At 34.8% G+C, this 16,413-nt stretch overlaps 1 protein-coding gene across 3 annotated transcripts in view; it reads right to left on the bottom strand.

The window, feature by feature from the left end:
* Positions 1 to 1,851: 1,851 nt before the first annotated feature.
* LOC144959448 (uncharacterized) overlaps positions 1,852 to 16,413 on the bottom strand; it is a 115,067-nt gene continuing 100,505 nt past the window's right edge. For 2 of the 3 annotated variants that reach the window (XM_078892039.1, XM_078892040.1), the window contains one exon: positions 1,852 to 2,402. In XM_078892039.1, coding sequence (XP_078748165.1) covers positions 1,994 to 2,402 — 409 coding nt within the window. In that variant the 3' untranslated portion in view covers positions 1,852 to 1,993. The remainder of the gene's footprint in view (positions 2,403 to 16,413) is intronic. The other variant, XR_013642626.1, reaches the window with a different exon arrangement.

Below are 16,413 nucleotides of genomic sequence, written 5' to 3'. Positions count from 1 at the left end.
ATTTTCACAAGAAAGATGTGCCCATCATAAAAGTAAACATATATTTATAGCCTTTCATTTTAAGCATAAAGAGTCATTCAAAAGCTTGGTAGGTATTGATCATATAATATGATAACAACAAACATATGTAACTCCATAAACCAATAGTGAAAGCAGTTACATTATGGCATCACAGTCACAAGTATTTGTAATAATAAGGGCGGACATGATGATGATAATGATGACGATGATGGCCACAACAATGAGGGCAATGATGATGATGATGAGGATAATGATGTAAATGATAATGATGTGATGATGAGAATTATGATATGGCAAATAGTTTAAGTGACTGCATTTATATGATACATAATTAATGTATTTATAACAACAAAACACATGATGGATGTAATGTTTCCGTAATTTTCTGGATCAAACATCTACAACAATTGCATATTAAACACACACACACACACACACACACACACACACACACACCATCAAATCAACCCCCATCTAACGACTCAGCTATACAATATTAAAGACAATCCATGATGATTAAATTTTATTTCTATGTTTCTCCATTGTTGTCATTTCTCATTTTTATCGAAATTCCTTTTTTCTTTTCAAATATATATAGATATGTTTGAACCAATTTCCATAATATGGGATTTGTCATTGTTCGGTAGAAAACAACATTGACAGGTAAGGCTAGGGCAAAAAAAAAAAATGTGTTTAGCATTCTTATTATCAATATGTACAAGATGTGAAAGAATCAGTTTGAATTTTTACACACTTATCAGTGAGCAGTGACGGTGACGCAACTCCTTTGATAACAGTCAGTTCTAACCTCCTACCACTCTAGAACCTTCTCATACATTGTCATGCCATCTCCCTTTCCCCACAAGGGGTTTCAATAGGTCAATTGATAGAGCACTCGCTTCACATACACACAGGGAATGTGATCCACACCAAGTGAAGTTGAAACTTTTTTTAACAGACCCCTGTCCACCCAGCCATATTTGGATAGTTGTGTCTGTTAGATCTGGCAGAAGTACTTTGTGATGTACTAGCATCCTATCCAAAGGCTAGCAAGCTATCACTATTGTCTGTGTGAGTAGACTCCGGCTTCATTGGCCCTTTGGGTCAAGACTACTTTACAGTTTTTCTTCCCAACCCTATACCCTACGAACGATTTACAATCTATAAACCCTACAACATTGATGTTGTTGTTGATGTTTCTGATTGTGTTGCTCTTTGCCTAATTTTGCAACTTGGTACGATCATTTATTTTTCTTCTTTCATTCTCTCTCTCTCTCTCTCTCTCTCTCTCTCTCTCTCTCTCTCTCTCTCTCTCTCTCTCTCTCTCTCTCTCTCTCTCTCTCTCTCTCTCTCTCTCTCTCTCTCTCTCTCTTATTTTGTTTTGTTTTTCTTATGGCTACCAAATGTGAGAGAAATGATAGACCAAATGCCACTTGTCATCTCAATGTGATATTATGTAGGGGTCACCCAGATGCCAAAAATAAAATGGATATAAAATTAAAGTGATCAGAAGAAAAAAACAAAACAACAAAATATTCATTTTACACAATTCAAGAAACATGGCAAATATATTTAAACCAAATTTCATGCACACATACACACACACACACACACACACACACACACATATATATATATATATATATATATATATATATATATATATATATATATATATATACATATACCTATAAATATATTATGAATATTTGATCAACTTTCCAGCGTCTGGTTTAACAACAGACATAGTAACTGTATGAGGTGTTAGATCACAGACTACAACATGTTCTATGAAAAGGTTCTAGGCAGTAAAAGGAATAAAACTGTCGTGTCAAGTTTTAGAAAAAATTTAACAAGCATTGAAACTGAAGGCATTTATAATATCTTAGATTTCAACATCTAAATTCGATAATACTTTCTCCAAATATAAAATCAGATATAAAAACAAAGACCAACATGATATACCAATAACCTAATAATGATTTCCATTATGAGGTGATGGCAAAGGACGCCTATCAGGATTTTCCGAAGGGGGTAGTGTGTTGCTGCTCTTCAGAAGAGGCAGCTTTCTGGGTGCGAAATTGGAAGAGATTTGAAAAGGATCTGTCTGACTGGTACTGACGTTAGGATCACCACCAGCACCATGACTACCTACACTACTACCGTAATCTGTTTCTGGGTGAATTCTGGTGTCGTTTAAAGGACAGTCTGGAGAATGGCGTCCATGTGTTGTGTCCCCATTCAATTTTGTTTTCTTTCCATCTGTGCTGTCATACTGCTCACTTTCCGTTGGAGCTGATTTGATACCGTTTTTCTTTTTCTCTTTCAAATGGCGCACTGCATTGGGATCCTTTGGTATACCAGGCAGGGCTTTGAGCTCACTGTAGAAATTGACAAAGACAAGACGTAAAATATATTAATACAGATAGTTTTATATTTTACGTTATCATTAATTTTTCATAAACCATTGACTAAATTACTACTGTTTCTGACATGTACTACAAAAATAATGTAAACGGTTTCAAATATTTATTTTGAGGGGAAAGAAGAAAAAAAAAAAGGGGGGGGTGAAATCAAAAGATGCTCAATACTTCCAAATATTCCAACTTCATCAATATGAGGTGGAAAGTAGCCTACCGAAATAATGCTATAGACGAGTGGAGTCCCAGCATCAAACAAAGGCACTCAAAAACTATGAATGCACCTAACACATAAATTGTATATCTATTGAAGTTCGTCAAAATAAATAAATAAATATAACAAGGAGCCGATTTTCACAGATCGCATAACTTTCATTGTGATATTTTCAAAAAGGCAATCTTTTCATAGCAAACGCTTTCAAAATTGAAAAGTTGAAATTTTATATTTATTTGGCCCCCAATTTCAAGTAGTCTTTTTTGGCCGTACCACTCTTGTCTATAAATAGTTTTCATTACAATATTGAGATTACGAATGATTCAATGGAAGAAAACTCTGAACTGAGATCAAGCTGAAACAGTTGATAAAACCACAGAAACCAGGAATACAAAGATCTCTAACAGGTCATGTCTTTTAAGACTGTTGGAAAACTCTGTGGTTGGAATATTTACAAAAAAATTTTTCGTCAGACAACTGGCACGATCACAAAGATTGCCGTCCTCCAGATCCTGTGGAGAGACCGTCAAAATCTCGTTTCCTCTAACTGTATCTTTCATCTATGGTCCTGACAACATAAACCTGGCCATTTCTTGATATCACAGCATCAGTGTTTACTCCCCTCATGAACATCAATCTCGTTTCTTCTTTCATATCTTTCATGTAATGGCCTTCACTATGTATACCTGAACATTTCCTTATGTCATATCATCAGTTCACATTCAAGTTGAAGTCCATAAGATACAAAAGACACACTGTGCCCGTCATCACAAATCTTATACACATCAATGTTACCTATCACACAACACTAATCCCATCACTCTGGTCATTCAACCCTCCCGGTGTTTTTGTATATGTGGAAAACGCGTTGAAATAATGTTGGGTCTGTGATGTCCATTATGTCATGTGGTAACTCGTTTCTTCTTTCACATTTTTCACTGTATACCTGAACTTTCTGAATAGCACATCAGTGATTATTCCCCTCATGAACATCAATCTAGTTTACACTTTATGCATTTTTTATGATAACTTACAACTATCTGACCATTGCCTGATGTCATATCAGTGTTTACTCCTCGCATGAATCTCAATCTACAACTATCTGACCATTGCCTGATGTCATATCAGTGTTTACTCCTCGCATCAATCTCAATCTACAACTATCTGACCATTGCCTGATGTCATATCAGTGTTACTCCTCCATGAATCTCAATCACAACTATCTGACCATTGCCTGATGTCATACATGTTTACTCCTCGCATGAATCTCAATCTACAACTATCTGACCATTGCCTGATGTCATATCACCAGTGTTTACTCCTCGCATGAATCTCAATCTACAACTATCTGACCATTGCCTGATGTCATAATCAGTGTTTACTCCTCGCATGAATCTCAATCTACAACTATCTGACCATTGCCTGATGTCATATCAGTGTTTACTCCTCGCATGAATCTCAATCTACAACTATCTGACCATTGCCTGATGTCATATCAGTGTTTACTCCTCGCATGAATCTCAATCTACAACTATCTGACCATTGCCTGATGTCATATCAGTGTTTACTCCTGGCATGAATCTCAATCTACAACTATCTGACCATTGCCTGATGTCATATCAGTGTTTACTCCTCGCATGAATCTCAATCTACAACGATCTGACCATTGCCTGATGTCATATCACCAGTGTTTACTCCTCGCATGAATCTCAATCTACAACTATCTGACCATTGCCTGATGTCATATCACCAGTGTTTACTCCTCGCATGAATCTCAATCTACAACTATCTGACCATTGCCTGATGTCATATCAGTGTTTACTCCTCGCATGAATCTCAATCTACAACTATCTGACCATTGCCTGATGTCATATCAGTGTTTACTCCTCGCATCAATCTCAATCTACAACTATCTGACCATTGCCTGATGTCATATCAGTGTTTACTCCTTGCATGAATCTCAATCTACAACTATCTGACCATTGCCTGATGTCATATCAGTGTTTACTCCTCGCATCAATCTCAATCTACAACGATCTGACCATTGCCTGATGTCATATCACCAGTGTTTACTCCTCGCATCAATCTCAATCTACAACTATCTGACCATTGCCTGATGTCATATCACCAGTGTTTACTCCTCGCATGAATCTCAATCTACAACTATCTGACCATTGCCTGATGTCATATCAGTGTTTACTCCTCGCATCAATCTCAATCTACAACTATCTGACCATTGCCTGATGTCATATCAGTGTTTACTCCTCGCATCAATCTCAATCTACAACTATCTGACCATTGCCTGATGTCATATCAGTGTTTACTCCTCGCATGAATCTCAATCTACAACTATCTGACCATTGCCTGATGTCATATCAGTGTTTACTCCTGGCATGAATCTCAATCTACAACTATCTGACCATTGCCTGATGTCATATCAGTGTTTACTCCTCGCATGAATCTCAATCTACAACTATCTGACCATTGCCTGATGTCATATCAGTGTTTACTCCTCGCATGAATCTCAATCTACAACTATCTGACCATTGCCTGATGTCATATCAGTGCTTACTCCTCGCATCAATCTCAATCTACAACTATCTGACCATTGCCTGATGTCATATCAGTGTTTACTCCTCGCATGAATCTCAATCTACAACTATCTGACCATTGCCTGATGTCATATCAGTGTTTACTCCTGGCATGAATCTCAATCTACAACTATCTGACCATTGCCTGATGTCATATCAGTGTTTACTCCTCGCATGAATCTCAATCATGTTTCCTCTTTATGTATTTTCCATAACAACTCTACATTAACTAAATGACCATTGCCTGATATTATATCACCAGTGTTTACTCCTCTCATGAAAATCCATCTCGTTTCCTCTTTATATATTTTCCACGACAACTATACAATAACTAAATGACCATTTCCTGATATTATATCATCAGTGTTATCTCCCCTCATGAACATCCATCTCGTTTCCTCTTTATGTATTTTCCATGACAATTCTGCAGTAACTAACTGGCCATTTCCTGATATCATATCATCAGTGTCATCTCCCTTCATGAACAGATTAAACTGTTAGTAAGAAAGAGTAGAACAGACAAGGACCCCCCCCCCCCCCCCCCCCCCCCCATCTATTATCGAGTCTCTATACCGAGTAATCAAGTAACAGTAGATCAGTGCACGTCACACTGATAACACCTGGAAAGTTAGTACCTAACATATCATCAGTAAACTGTGAATTTCTATGATATTGTATTGGTTACAATTAGCTAGCTTAGGGCTTCGCTTAGCTGGATAAAACACCTTTCACTTATTTTCAAATGCGGGATACTGTCAAAGCCAAAGCCAAACAAAAATTTTTAGATGTCGTTTATGAAGCATCGCGTTATTCAATTTGTGATTTGTTTCTTGTTTTATTTTGATTTGTGTGTGTGTGTGTGTGTGTGTGTGTGTGTGTGTGTGTGTGTGTTTTGTTTATGTTTTTTTTGTTTCTTTTTGTTTTTGTTTTTTTTTTAAATTTTTTTGGGGGGGGGGGGGGGGGGGGGGGGGGGGGTATTTTGTTTTTTATTTGTATCAAATATTTTAGAGCAAGTTGAGAGACATGTGATCAGAAATCTACCAATAAAAAAAAACAGGAAAAGAAAAGATTTATGAAAGATAATGAGAGTTGACTTTCCTTGATTTAAGTATTCTTCTAGGTGTCTAGAAACCATTATTCCTGAAGTAATTATAATAAAACGTTTACTGTCTTCATGATTTGGCTTACTGTATATGTAAAAGAGACTATATTATTGTACCAAATTGAGATGATAACATCACACGTGGTGGATAATGAATATTGTATTATAAGGTAACACAGGTTTCAAAACCAGGAATCTTCTTTCAAAGTTAGATAACTGTTAGTTCCTTCATACCATTTACATAATAATAAATAAGTAATTATTAAGATAGCAAAAGAAGGTGGTCAAGCCATATAAATTATAAATATGATAGTTAAAGCAATGGATAAATTAAGTATAACCTATATGAAGACGTATGCTATTAAAATACATATTTATGTATGACCTATGATGGCTTATGCTATTCAAATACATATTTATATACAAGCTATAAGATGACTTATGCCATTCAAATACATATTTATGTATAACCTACAAGACTTATGCTATTCAAATACATATTTATGTATAACTACAAGACTTATGCTATTCAAATACATATTTATGTATAACCTACAAGACTTATGCTATTCAAATACATATTTATGTATAACCTACAAGACTTATGCTATTCAAATATATATTTATGTATAACCTATAAGACTTATGCTATTCAAATACATATTTATGATAACTACAAGACTTATCATTCAATAATATTGTATAACCTACAGACTTATGCTATTCAAATAATATTATATAAAACTATAATGCTATCATTAAATACTATTATGTTAGATATTGATGACAATGCCATAAAATATTAGTTATATCTGATGACATATGCCATTCAAATACATATTTATGTATCATATCAGTGAAAGGAAGCTGAATAAGTGCAATGTGGTTATAATACATAACCTGACTTGATAGGAGGACTACTTAATCTATTTAAATTACAAAAAGAAAAAGAGAAAAAAAAAACACAATGACTTTAAAATTAACGCAAACAAATGAATTTAACAAAACAAAAACAATCAAGAATAGACAACAAAAAGAGTTAGTGTTGTCTGTTTTGTTTTGTTTTTTAATGTGCAGGGAATTTTTGACAAGTAATACGACATCAATGAGGAAAATAGAATGACAAATGCGTAAAGTTTGAGGAAATATTATGTTAAGACAACATTAAAAGCGGTAGTTAGTCATCAAGGTCATAATATCAAATTAGCAAAGCATTTTGGCTATATACACTGGCCTGTTCATTTCACTTCCAGATTTAAAAAACAATATCATTAAATAAATAAATATTTAGTTTTAGATCCAGCCAATTGAACAAGCCTATAGTGAACCGTGGCTTAAACATTAAAGAAATAAATAAAATGAGGTTATTATCGTTTTCTATTGACATTTTCTGCTGTCCCAGTTTATATAATCATAAAAGTGTCAAATTCAAACACTATCAAATTATAAACTTCATCATTGTATGGACTAAAAACTACAAATGAAAAACAAATTAAGAATTTGAGGAGGGAAAAATAAAATCTGAAACTTCCGCCAGTGAAAAAAAAATGAAATTCTCGGGCTTTGCTTAAAATAATTAACATTATAAGTTTTGCCATTTTACGCCCCCCCCCCCCCCCCCCCCCCCCCCCCCCCTGTCGATTTTTCCTGTTGTTAAACAAGCAAAATAAACCGATTAAAACGGCTCATAAGTCAGTTATTAGGTAGTATTTTGTAGCAATGAAGTTTGAAATAATATCATCAGTTGATGTTTTTTAATAATATAAACTTCACCTTTAGTTGTTTCTTCTCATGATTGTTATCATATTGTGAACTGGGAGTTTTAAAACAAAAAATAGTTAAATAAATAAATAAATAAATAACATAATAAACTGTAATGTTTTTTTTAAAGGAATAAATTGAAGTCATGTTACGGTAAATTGTTCGTTTCATTTAATAAAAAATGTTAAAAACAAAAGTGTAAACAACAATTCCAACATCTATTTGACTGACTATGCAATATATGCCAGATCAAGTACACAGTGTTATCTTAATTTAGAATGTAAAGAATTGTTTTTCCCTGTTGGTCCCACCGTCAAGTCAATCAATTTCCTCAGCTCGGGTCGGCGGCAGATGTTTTAAAAATAGATCTATTTTTTTCCCCACAAATTTATCAAGAACTGGGGAAAAAGTTGTGTGATGTGTCTAAAATTGACCTGAGGTGGAAATATCTGAATGATAATCAAACATCTTGGTCCTCACATTATACATGACAATCAATGGCCTGGTACAGCTTCCTATGATATAGGACTGGTAGCAATCATTGAGGCTTATTATTATTATATATAATATAGAAGGAACGTGTTTACACGTGTTCAAAAAGAATTATGATGGGCCTCAATGTCTAAATACTTCAGGATATATGTTTTTACAGAGAATGACATAATCAATCGGACGGTTTGAACTGAGATATTGCCAAGTTTAGTAAGGTCAATTTCAATCAAAATTGAGTTCTTGTCATAAATGATTAAATCAACGCTTTTTGTACATCTTCGGGAAATATCAAAGCTTAAATTTCACTTCTAAATATTTATTACAGCTAGTCAAGTTGAAAAAGTATGAAATTTGAAAACAGTTGCAGGATACCTTTCCCGAACATCTGACCATAACTTCATGAAAAATCACCCGATTTACTTCAAATAAAGATTAAAATGCTCTGGGAAGCACATACTTTCAGAAAGTGCAATAAATGCAAATCCAAAATGTTCACCTTCCGACTGATTATGTCATGCACTGACACATATTATGACTGATAGAGTCTACTTTACTATGTAAAAAATGATCTAAATACTTGATTTGAGAGTGATAACATTTGAAGGATTTGTTATAAGAAGATTTCAAACAATATAATGGAGAAGACTTCAATAACGACATCATTGTGTTATCAGATAAAATCTGGTAAATACCAGATAAAGACAGACCAATACAACCCTTAGTCGTGAAAGGGGGGGGGGGTGACTTTTTTATTATTGGATTAGAAAGACAATTGACCTTACAGTCAGGATTCAAGTTTACTCTGTCCAGACACCATTTTTTACTACTAAGTCTGTTTTATAAACAGTCAGATAAATAGGAGAAATTAAAGAAGGACATCACTTAGTCTACCAGTTAAAGGGTTAAAAGAACGATAACTGTAAATAAACTTATGTCGGGGTCATTTTTTTTTCGTTAGCATATCGCATCGCTTCAACATAATATGTCAAATTTCAAAGTATGAAAAAGTTGAGTATTCAGTAAATAATATCGTTGTCCCATGGTCCAAAAGTTGAGTATTCAGTAAATAATATCGTTGTCCCATGATCCAAAAGTTGAGTATTCAGTAAATAATATCGTTGTCCCATGGTCCAAAAGATGTATTCATATTTTGTCACATCTCATTCCTCTAGATTTTTATTTTTCATTTACTTTCTTCAAAAAAAATTTACAAAATAAAAGAATAAAAATATTGAACACAAAATGAACTGTCTTTTCTTCTTGTCAAGCTATCATTATCGTATGTTCAAAATCGTATGTTTTCGGTTACTTCATTTCTTTCTAACCGAAGCCTGGCAGAAAGTATATTTTACCAAAAAAAAAAAAAAAAAAAAAAAAAAAAAAAAAAAAAAAAAAAAAAAAAGAGAGAAGAGGAGAGAGAGAGAGAGAGAGAGAGAGAGAGAAGAGAGAGAGAGAGAGAGAGAGAGAGAGAGAGAGAGAGAGAGAGAGAGAGAGAGAGAGATGTCACACAAAGAAATGTTTAAAGTTTAAAGTCTTTCGATGGGCAAGCACATACTTGGAACATTAATTGGCAACAATCCGTTGTCAACGACAGCGAATGCAACCAAAAGGGAACAATGAATATATAGATATCAGTCAAATCCTATTACTATTGTTTAAAGCTGACGATACTCAACGAACTTCAGTAATTTCTTATGTTCTCATTCTTATAGAGTGTGTAGCATCATTAGTCAACATTCATTTTAAGTAAGAGCCACAACCCTCCTGTTTACATCCTTATATCAATCTTTAATATCATTGACAGGTGCTGTGGATGAGATAAAGATCAACACTAACAACAGAATTCAATAGTCTGATGTCACGTCCGCCCAACAGAAGCTTGGTTCTAAACAAAGAAAATTGGTACTTTTTATTGTTCATGCTGGCTAGAACTTTTTCACATGTCATGTGATCAGAATGTATAAAAATCAAAACATGATCAGATTATAATGTTTTTTCTCCTCCACTGGATACACTTTTATGCTCGTCGGAGAAGTATTTCATAAGGGCGTCCGCCATTATTCCGATGGTTTAGAACCAGTTACTAAGTTACTATGCGTCATTATGAGGAAACTGACGTCATGACTGTTGAATCCTATTCAGGAGGGGAATATCCACATAGGGCCAATTTTAATGTCCAAAAAGTTGGCATGAACCCTATTCATCTGAAAAGTACCCGGATTGAATTTATCCATCATGTCATATGTTGCTTGTTTAACAAACTAAACGGCATATTTTATCTTATTGAGCTTTTGATAATCTAGATAACTTTCATAAAACACTGGGCTTTGCATGTCCCTTTAACTTCTAGGCTATGGTTTGTAAAGAGTGTTAAACTATTCAAAGTATGTGCTTCCATCACGTAGGGAAAAGAGGAACAAGTAAATCTAAATATGACCCACACTACCTCGTTCTGGGATTATGTCTCATTGAACTTGATGGTTGAAATCCGGTTCAAAATCAAAATGATTGAAAGTGGGCACTATTGGATTTTTGGAGGAAAATTTATTTTAAAAAAAATAAGAACTCACTTGACAGTTCTAAAAGAAGGCATTTATTTCAAATCCAGTTACATGCCTTCAGTCTTAACATTCAAATTCAAATTTCTGATACAAATTGACATAATACCGTTTTGAGGTGATTGGTTACAAATGAAGAATTGCTTTTTAGTCAAATACATGGTAATGTCACAGATGGAGAGTAAAACAGAAAGGGAGTTAACTCCTCTGACACTTAGTCAGTGTACATGGGTTAATGTCCCGAGTAATACAGTTTTCCCCCCATCAAATGTCAATATTATCATTGAACAACTCAATCAAAATTTCCACTTAGTGAAATTAAATTCAACAATGCGGTATTCAATTCCATAGAAACGGAAAATGAAGTGAGTTGAATAGTGCCAGAAGACAATAGAGATTAAAAATTTCGTGGCGATGGGGACTCGAACCAGCGACCTTACTGGTACGACAACTCCGTCTGGCCGTGAGAAGGACGCCACTAGTGGCGGATGGCATCGACTGTTCCTCTCACAGCCAGGCGGAGCAGTCGGTCGCGGGTTCGAGCCCCCATCGCCGCAAACTTTTTATTCTCTATCGTCTTCGGGCACTTTTCTACTCCCTTTTTTTCTGTTATTATCAACATAAGTACCTGCTCCACTCACTTTTCTGAATTACCATTCAACTCAAACTACGTGGAAACAAATTCGCCTTTTACAGTATTCAATTTCCACTACGGCTTATAAATTCAATGTTGCAGTATTCAATTCAACAATGTGCAATTAATCCAATTTAGCATTCAATTTCAACGATGTGGTAACAACTTCACTGTTAGGGTATTCGATTAAATTCCCACTAAGTCCAATTAAATTCAACGATGCAACATTCAATTTTAACAGATCACAATTTATAATGACACATTTATTTTACATTAACTTCAGTCACATCTAAATATTAAGGTGGAGTTTGATTTCATGATATCGACATTTGGTGGAGAAAAGATGTATTAAGTCATTAATGAGTGTGGTGTTAGAATTGGTGACAAAGGGCCCCACGTTGTGTTACTACATAATATTTCAACCAATACAATGTTATTTTTACAATTCCGAGTTGAGGAGTTTGTTATACGTGGTACTAGTCAAAACTAAGAAATAGACAATTCACAGCCTTCTCCATTTGAAATGCAACCTTACCATGACATCAGTAAAAATATATATAGGAATCTTTAGATGTTTCAATGGGTTTCCTTTCTTTCATGGGATCAAATCAGTATCTAAGACATTATAAAATCACTCTTGAAAGGGGGGAGAGGGGGGAGGGTACACACACACACACACACACATACACACACACACACATACACACACACACACACACACACACACACAGTCAATGAGAAGTTTATCTCTTACTTATGCACAGCCAGATTTGAAATAGTAGTCGTAGCGTATGGCTACACCTCCATGTGTATGTCTTCAACCCAGCTTCTAAAGTCTTCCTCCACCCTAAGGAGGTTTCGTAGCCACCTTCAAGTTTAGTGACTGGACAGTGGAGGACGATGTGATCGTTGGTCTCTGGGGCTGCCTGACATTTCTGGCAGGTATCACTGTTTCCAAGTTTCCATCTGCACATATTTGATGCAGTTCTGCCATGTCCAGTCAAGAGGCGGTTGAGGAAATCCATTATTTCCTGGCGTTATTGAATACAGGCACTCTTTTGGTTGGATCTTTAATGATGTTTCCTTTGCCTGACCATAGCATGTTTTTAAGTGTCCCAATAACGATTAATGAAATGCAAGGAGCTATAAAGAATATAAAAAATGGCAAAGCTGCTAGCATTAATGGAATATACCCCGACATGATTACTAACTTTGAACCAGACAATAGACTGGCTGGCAAATACTATGACAGACATCATTGAAAAGGGCACAAATTTGGAAACATGCCAAAGTAATCGCCATATTAAAACCAGGCAAACCAATGACTGAACCATCCAGCTATAGACCAATATCTCTACTTTGTTGCTTATACAAGCTCCTGGAAAGAATCGTAATAGAGCGAATCACCCCATATGTAAATCCCTGCATACCACCAGAACAAGCGGGCTTTAGACCACAAAGAAGCGCAAGTGAACAGGTCCTTGCACTGACCTCATACATTGAAGCAGGCTTTGAGAACAAAAAGAAGACCGGTGCAGTCCTAATAGACTTATCTGCAGCCTACGATACTGTTTGGACAGGCGGACTGATGTTAAAGCTCTCAAAAATGATTCCTTGTAGAAAGACGCTCAAACTACTGTCTACATTGACTGGCACAAGACAATTCCATGTCATATTGGGAGAAAACAAAAGCAAAACACGCAAAATTAAAAATGGGGTACCACAAGGTTCAGTTTTGGCACCAACTTTCTTCAATGTTTATATCTCCGACATGCCAAACTGCGAAGCGCTCAAACTTGGATACGCTGTTGACTGGGCCTTAGCCTATCAATTGAAAAACTGGAAAGAGATTGAAGAAGTTCTAAGCAAAGACACCACCCGCCTGAAACAATATTTTGATAGATGGTACCTAAAAGTGAATACCACCAAATCAGTATCCACAAACTTCCACTTGAATAATCGAGAGGCAACAAAAGAACTGAAGATCACAGCCGGTAACTCAATACTACCCCCTGATCCCAATCCTAAATACATTGGCATTGCATTGGACAGACAACTAAATTATCGCAAACACATTGAGGGAACCCCAAATAAAATCGCAAAAAGAAACAGCCTGGTGAGAAAACTGGCAACTACCACCTGGAGAGTCTCACCACAGGTGCTGAGAACGTCTGCTTTGGCACTGTACTATAGTGTGGGAGAATACTGTGCCCCTGTTTGGATGAGGAGCCCACATGCAAATCGCATTGACATCCGATTAAGAGAATCAATGAGAATTGTAACAGGATTCTCAAGTCAACTCCAACTCAGTGGCTCCCAACACTGAGCGGCATTGCACCACCAAGTCTAAGACGACAAGACGCTAATCAAAGGATTCATGCAAGAATTGACGAAGCCACAGACAACATTCCCATAAAATCAATCGTAAAGGGGGCACCTTCAACAACTAGACTTAAATCGAGAAGACCTTTCCACCTAGCAAAAATGGCAGGCTTCAGTGTGGAGGAAAACTGGAGAGAAATGTGGAACAGGGAAACACCAAAAGGAGGAAACATCATTAAAGATCCAATCAAAAGAGTGCCTGCATTCAATAACGCCAAGATTTGCAATGACTTTTAATAACAGCTCATTACGTTTGTTTGTTTTTGTTTTTGTTCTGTCTTTTTGTTGTTGTTGTTGTTGGGTTGTTTTGTTGTTGTTTTTGTTCTGTCTTTTTGTTGTTGTTGTTGTTGTTGTTTTGTTTTTTTTGTCTTTTTTGTTTTGTTGTTGTTGGGTTTTGTTTTTTTTGTTCTGTCTTTTTGTGTTGTTTTGTTTTGTTTTGTTTTTTTTTTTTCTTGTTGTTTTTTGTTGTTGTTTTGTTTGTTTTGTTCTGTCTTTGTTGTTGTTGTTGTTGTGGTTGTTTTGTTGTTTTTTTGTTCTGTCTTTTTGTTGTTGTTGTTGTTGGGTTGTTTTATTTTTTTTGTTCTGTCTTTTTGTTGTTGTTGTTGTTGTTGGGTTGTTTTGTTTTTTTTTTTCTGTCTTGTTGTTGTTGTTGTTGTTGTTTTTTTGTTTTGTTTTTGTTCTGTCTTTTTGTTGTTGTTGTTGTTGGGTTGTTTTGTTGTTTTTTGTTCTGTCTTTTGTTGTTGTTGTTGTTGGGTTGTTTTGTTGTTTTTGTTTTTTGTTCTGTCTTTTTGTTGTTGTTGTTGTTGGGTTGTTTTGTTGTTTTTGTTTTGTTCTGTCTTTTTGTTGTTTGTTGTTGTTGGGTTGTTTTTGTTGTTTTGTTTTTGTTCTGTCTTTTTGTTGTTGTTGTTGTTGGGTTGTTTTGTTGTTTTTTTGTTCTGTCTTTTTGTTGTTGTTGTTGTTGGGTTGTTTTGTTGTTTTTGTTTTTGTTCTGTCTTTTTGTTGTTGTTGTTGTTGTTGGGTTGTTTTGTTGTTTTTTTTTGTTCTGTCTTTTTGTTGTTGTTGTTGTTGGGTTGTTTTGTTGTTTTTTTGTTCTGTCTTTTTGTTGTTGTTGTTGTTGTTGGGTTGTTTTGTTGTTTTTTTTGTTCTGTCTTTTTGTTGTTGTTGTTGTTGTTGGGTTGTTTTGTTGTTTTGTTTTTGTTCTGTCTTTTTGTTGTTGTTGTTGTTGGGTTGTTTGTTGTTTTTTTTTTGTTCTGTCTTTTGTGTTGTTGTTGTTGTTGGGTTGTTTTGTTGTTTTTTTTTGTTCTGTCTTTTTGTTGTTGTTGTTGTTGTTGGGTTGTTTTGTTGTTTTTTTTTGTTCTGTCTTTTTGTTGTTGTTGTTGTTGGGTTGTTTTGTTGTTTTTGTTTTTGTTCTGTCTTTTTGTTGTTGTTGTTGTTGGGTTGTTTTGTTGTTTTTGTTTTTGTTCTGTCTTTTTGTTGTGTTGTTGTTGTTGGGTTGTTTTGTTGTTTTTTTTTTGTTCTGTCTTTTTGTTGTTGTTGTTGGGTTGTTTTGTTGTTTTTTTTTTGTTCTGTCTTTTTGTTGTTGTTGTTGTTGGTTGTTGTTTTGTTTTTTTTTTTGTTCTGTCTTTTTGTTTGTTGTTGTTGGGTTGTTTTGTTGTTTTTTTTTTGTTCTGTCTTTTTGTTGTTGTTGTTGTTGGGTTGTTTTGTTGTTTTTTTTTGTTCTGTCTTTTTGTTGTTGTTGTTGTTGGGTTGTTTTGTTGTTTTTGTTTTTGTTCTGTCTTTTTGTTGTTGTTGTTGTTGGGTTGTTTTGTTGTTTTTTTGTTCTGTCTTTTTGTTGTTGTTGTTGTTGGGTTGTTTTGTTGTTTTTTTTTGTTCTGTCTTTGTTGTTGTTTGTTGTTGTTTGTTGTTTGTTTTGTTTGTCTTTTTGTTTTGTTTGTTGTGTTTTGTTGTTTTTTTTGTTTGTTTTGTTGTGTTTGGGTTGTTTTGTTGTTTTTGTTTTTGTTCTGTCTTTTTTTGTTGTTGTTGTTGTTGGGTTGTTTTGTTGTTTTTTTTTTGTTCTGTCTTTTTGTTGTTGTGTTGTTGGGTTGTTTTGTTGTTTTTGTTTTTGTTCTGTCTTTTTGTTGTTGTTGTTGGGTTGTTTTGTTTTTTTTTTCTGTCTTTTTGTTGTTTTGTGGTTGTTTTGTTGTTTGTTTTGTTGTCTTTTGTTGTTGTTGTTGGGTTGTTTTGTTTTTGTTTTTGTTC

Source organism: Berghia stephanieae, chromosome 14 (assembly GCF_034508935.2).
Source record: "Berghia stephanieae isolate SIO BIC M18660-M18661 chromosome 14, UCSD_Bste_1.3, whole genome shotgun sequence".
In the NCBI taxonomy this organism is placed as follows: domain Eukaryota; kingdom Metazoa; phylum Mollusca; class Gastropoda; order Nudibranchia; family Aeolidiidae; genus Berghia; species Berghia stephanieae.
This window is presented reverse-complemented; position numbering and strand designations above follow the sequence as displayed.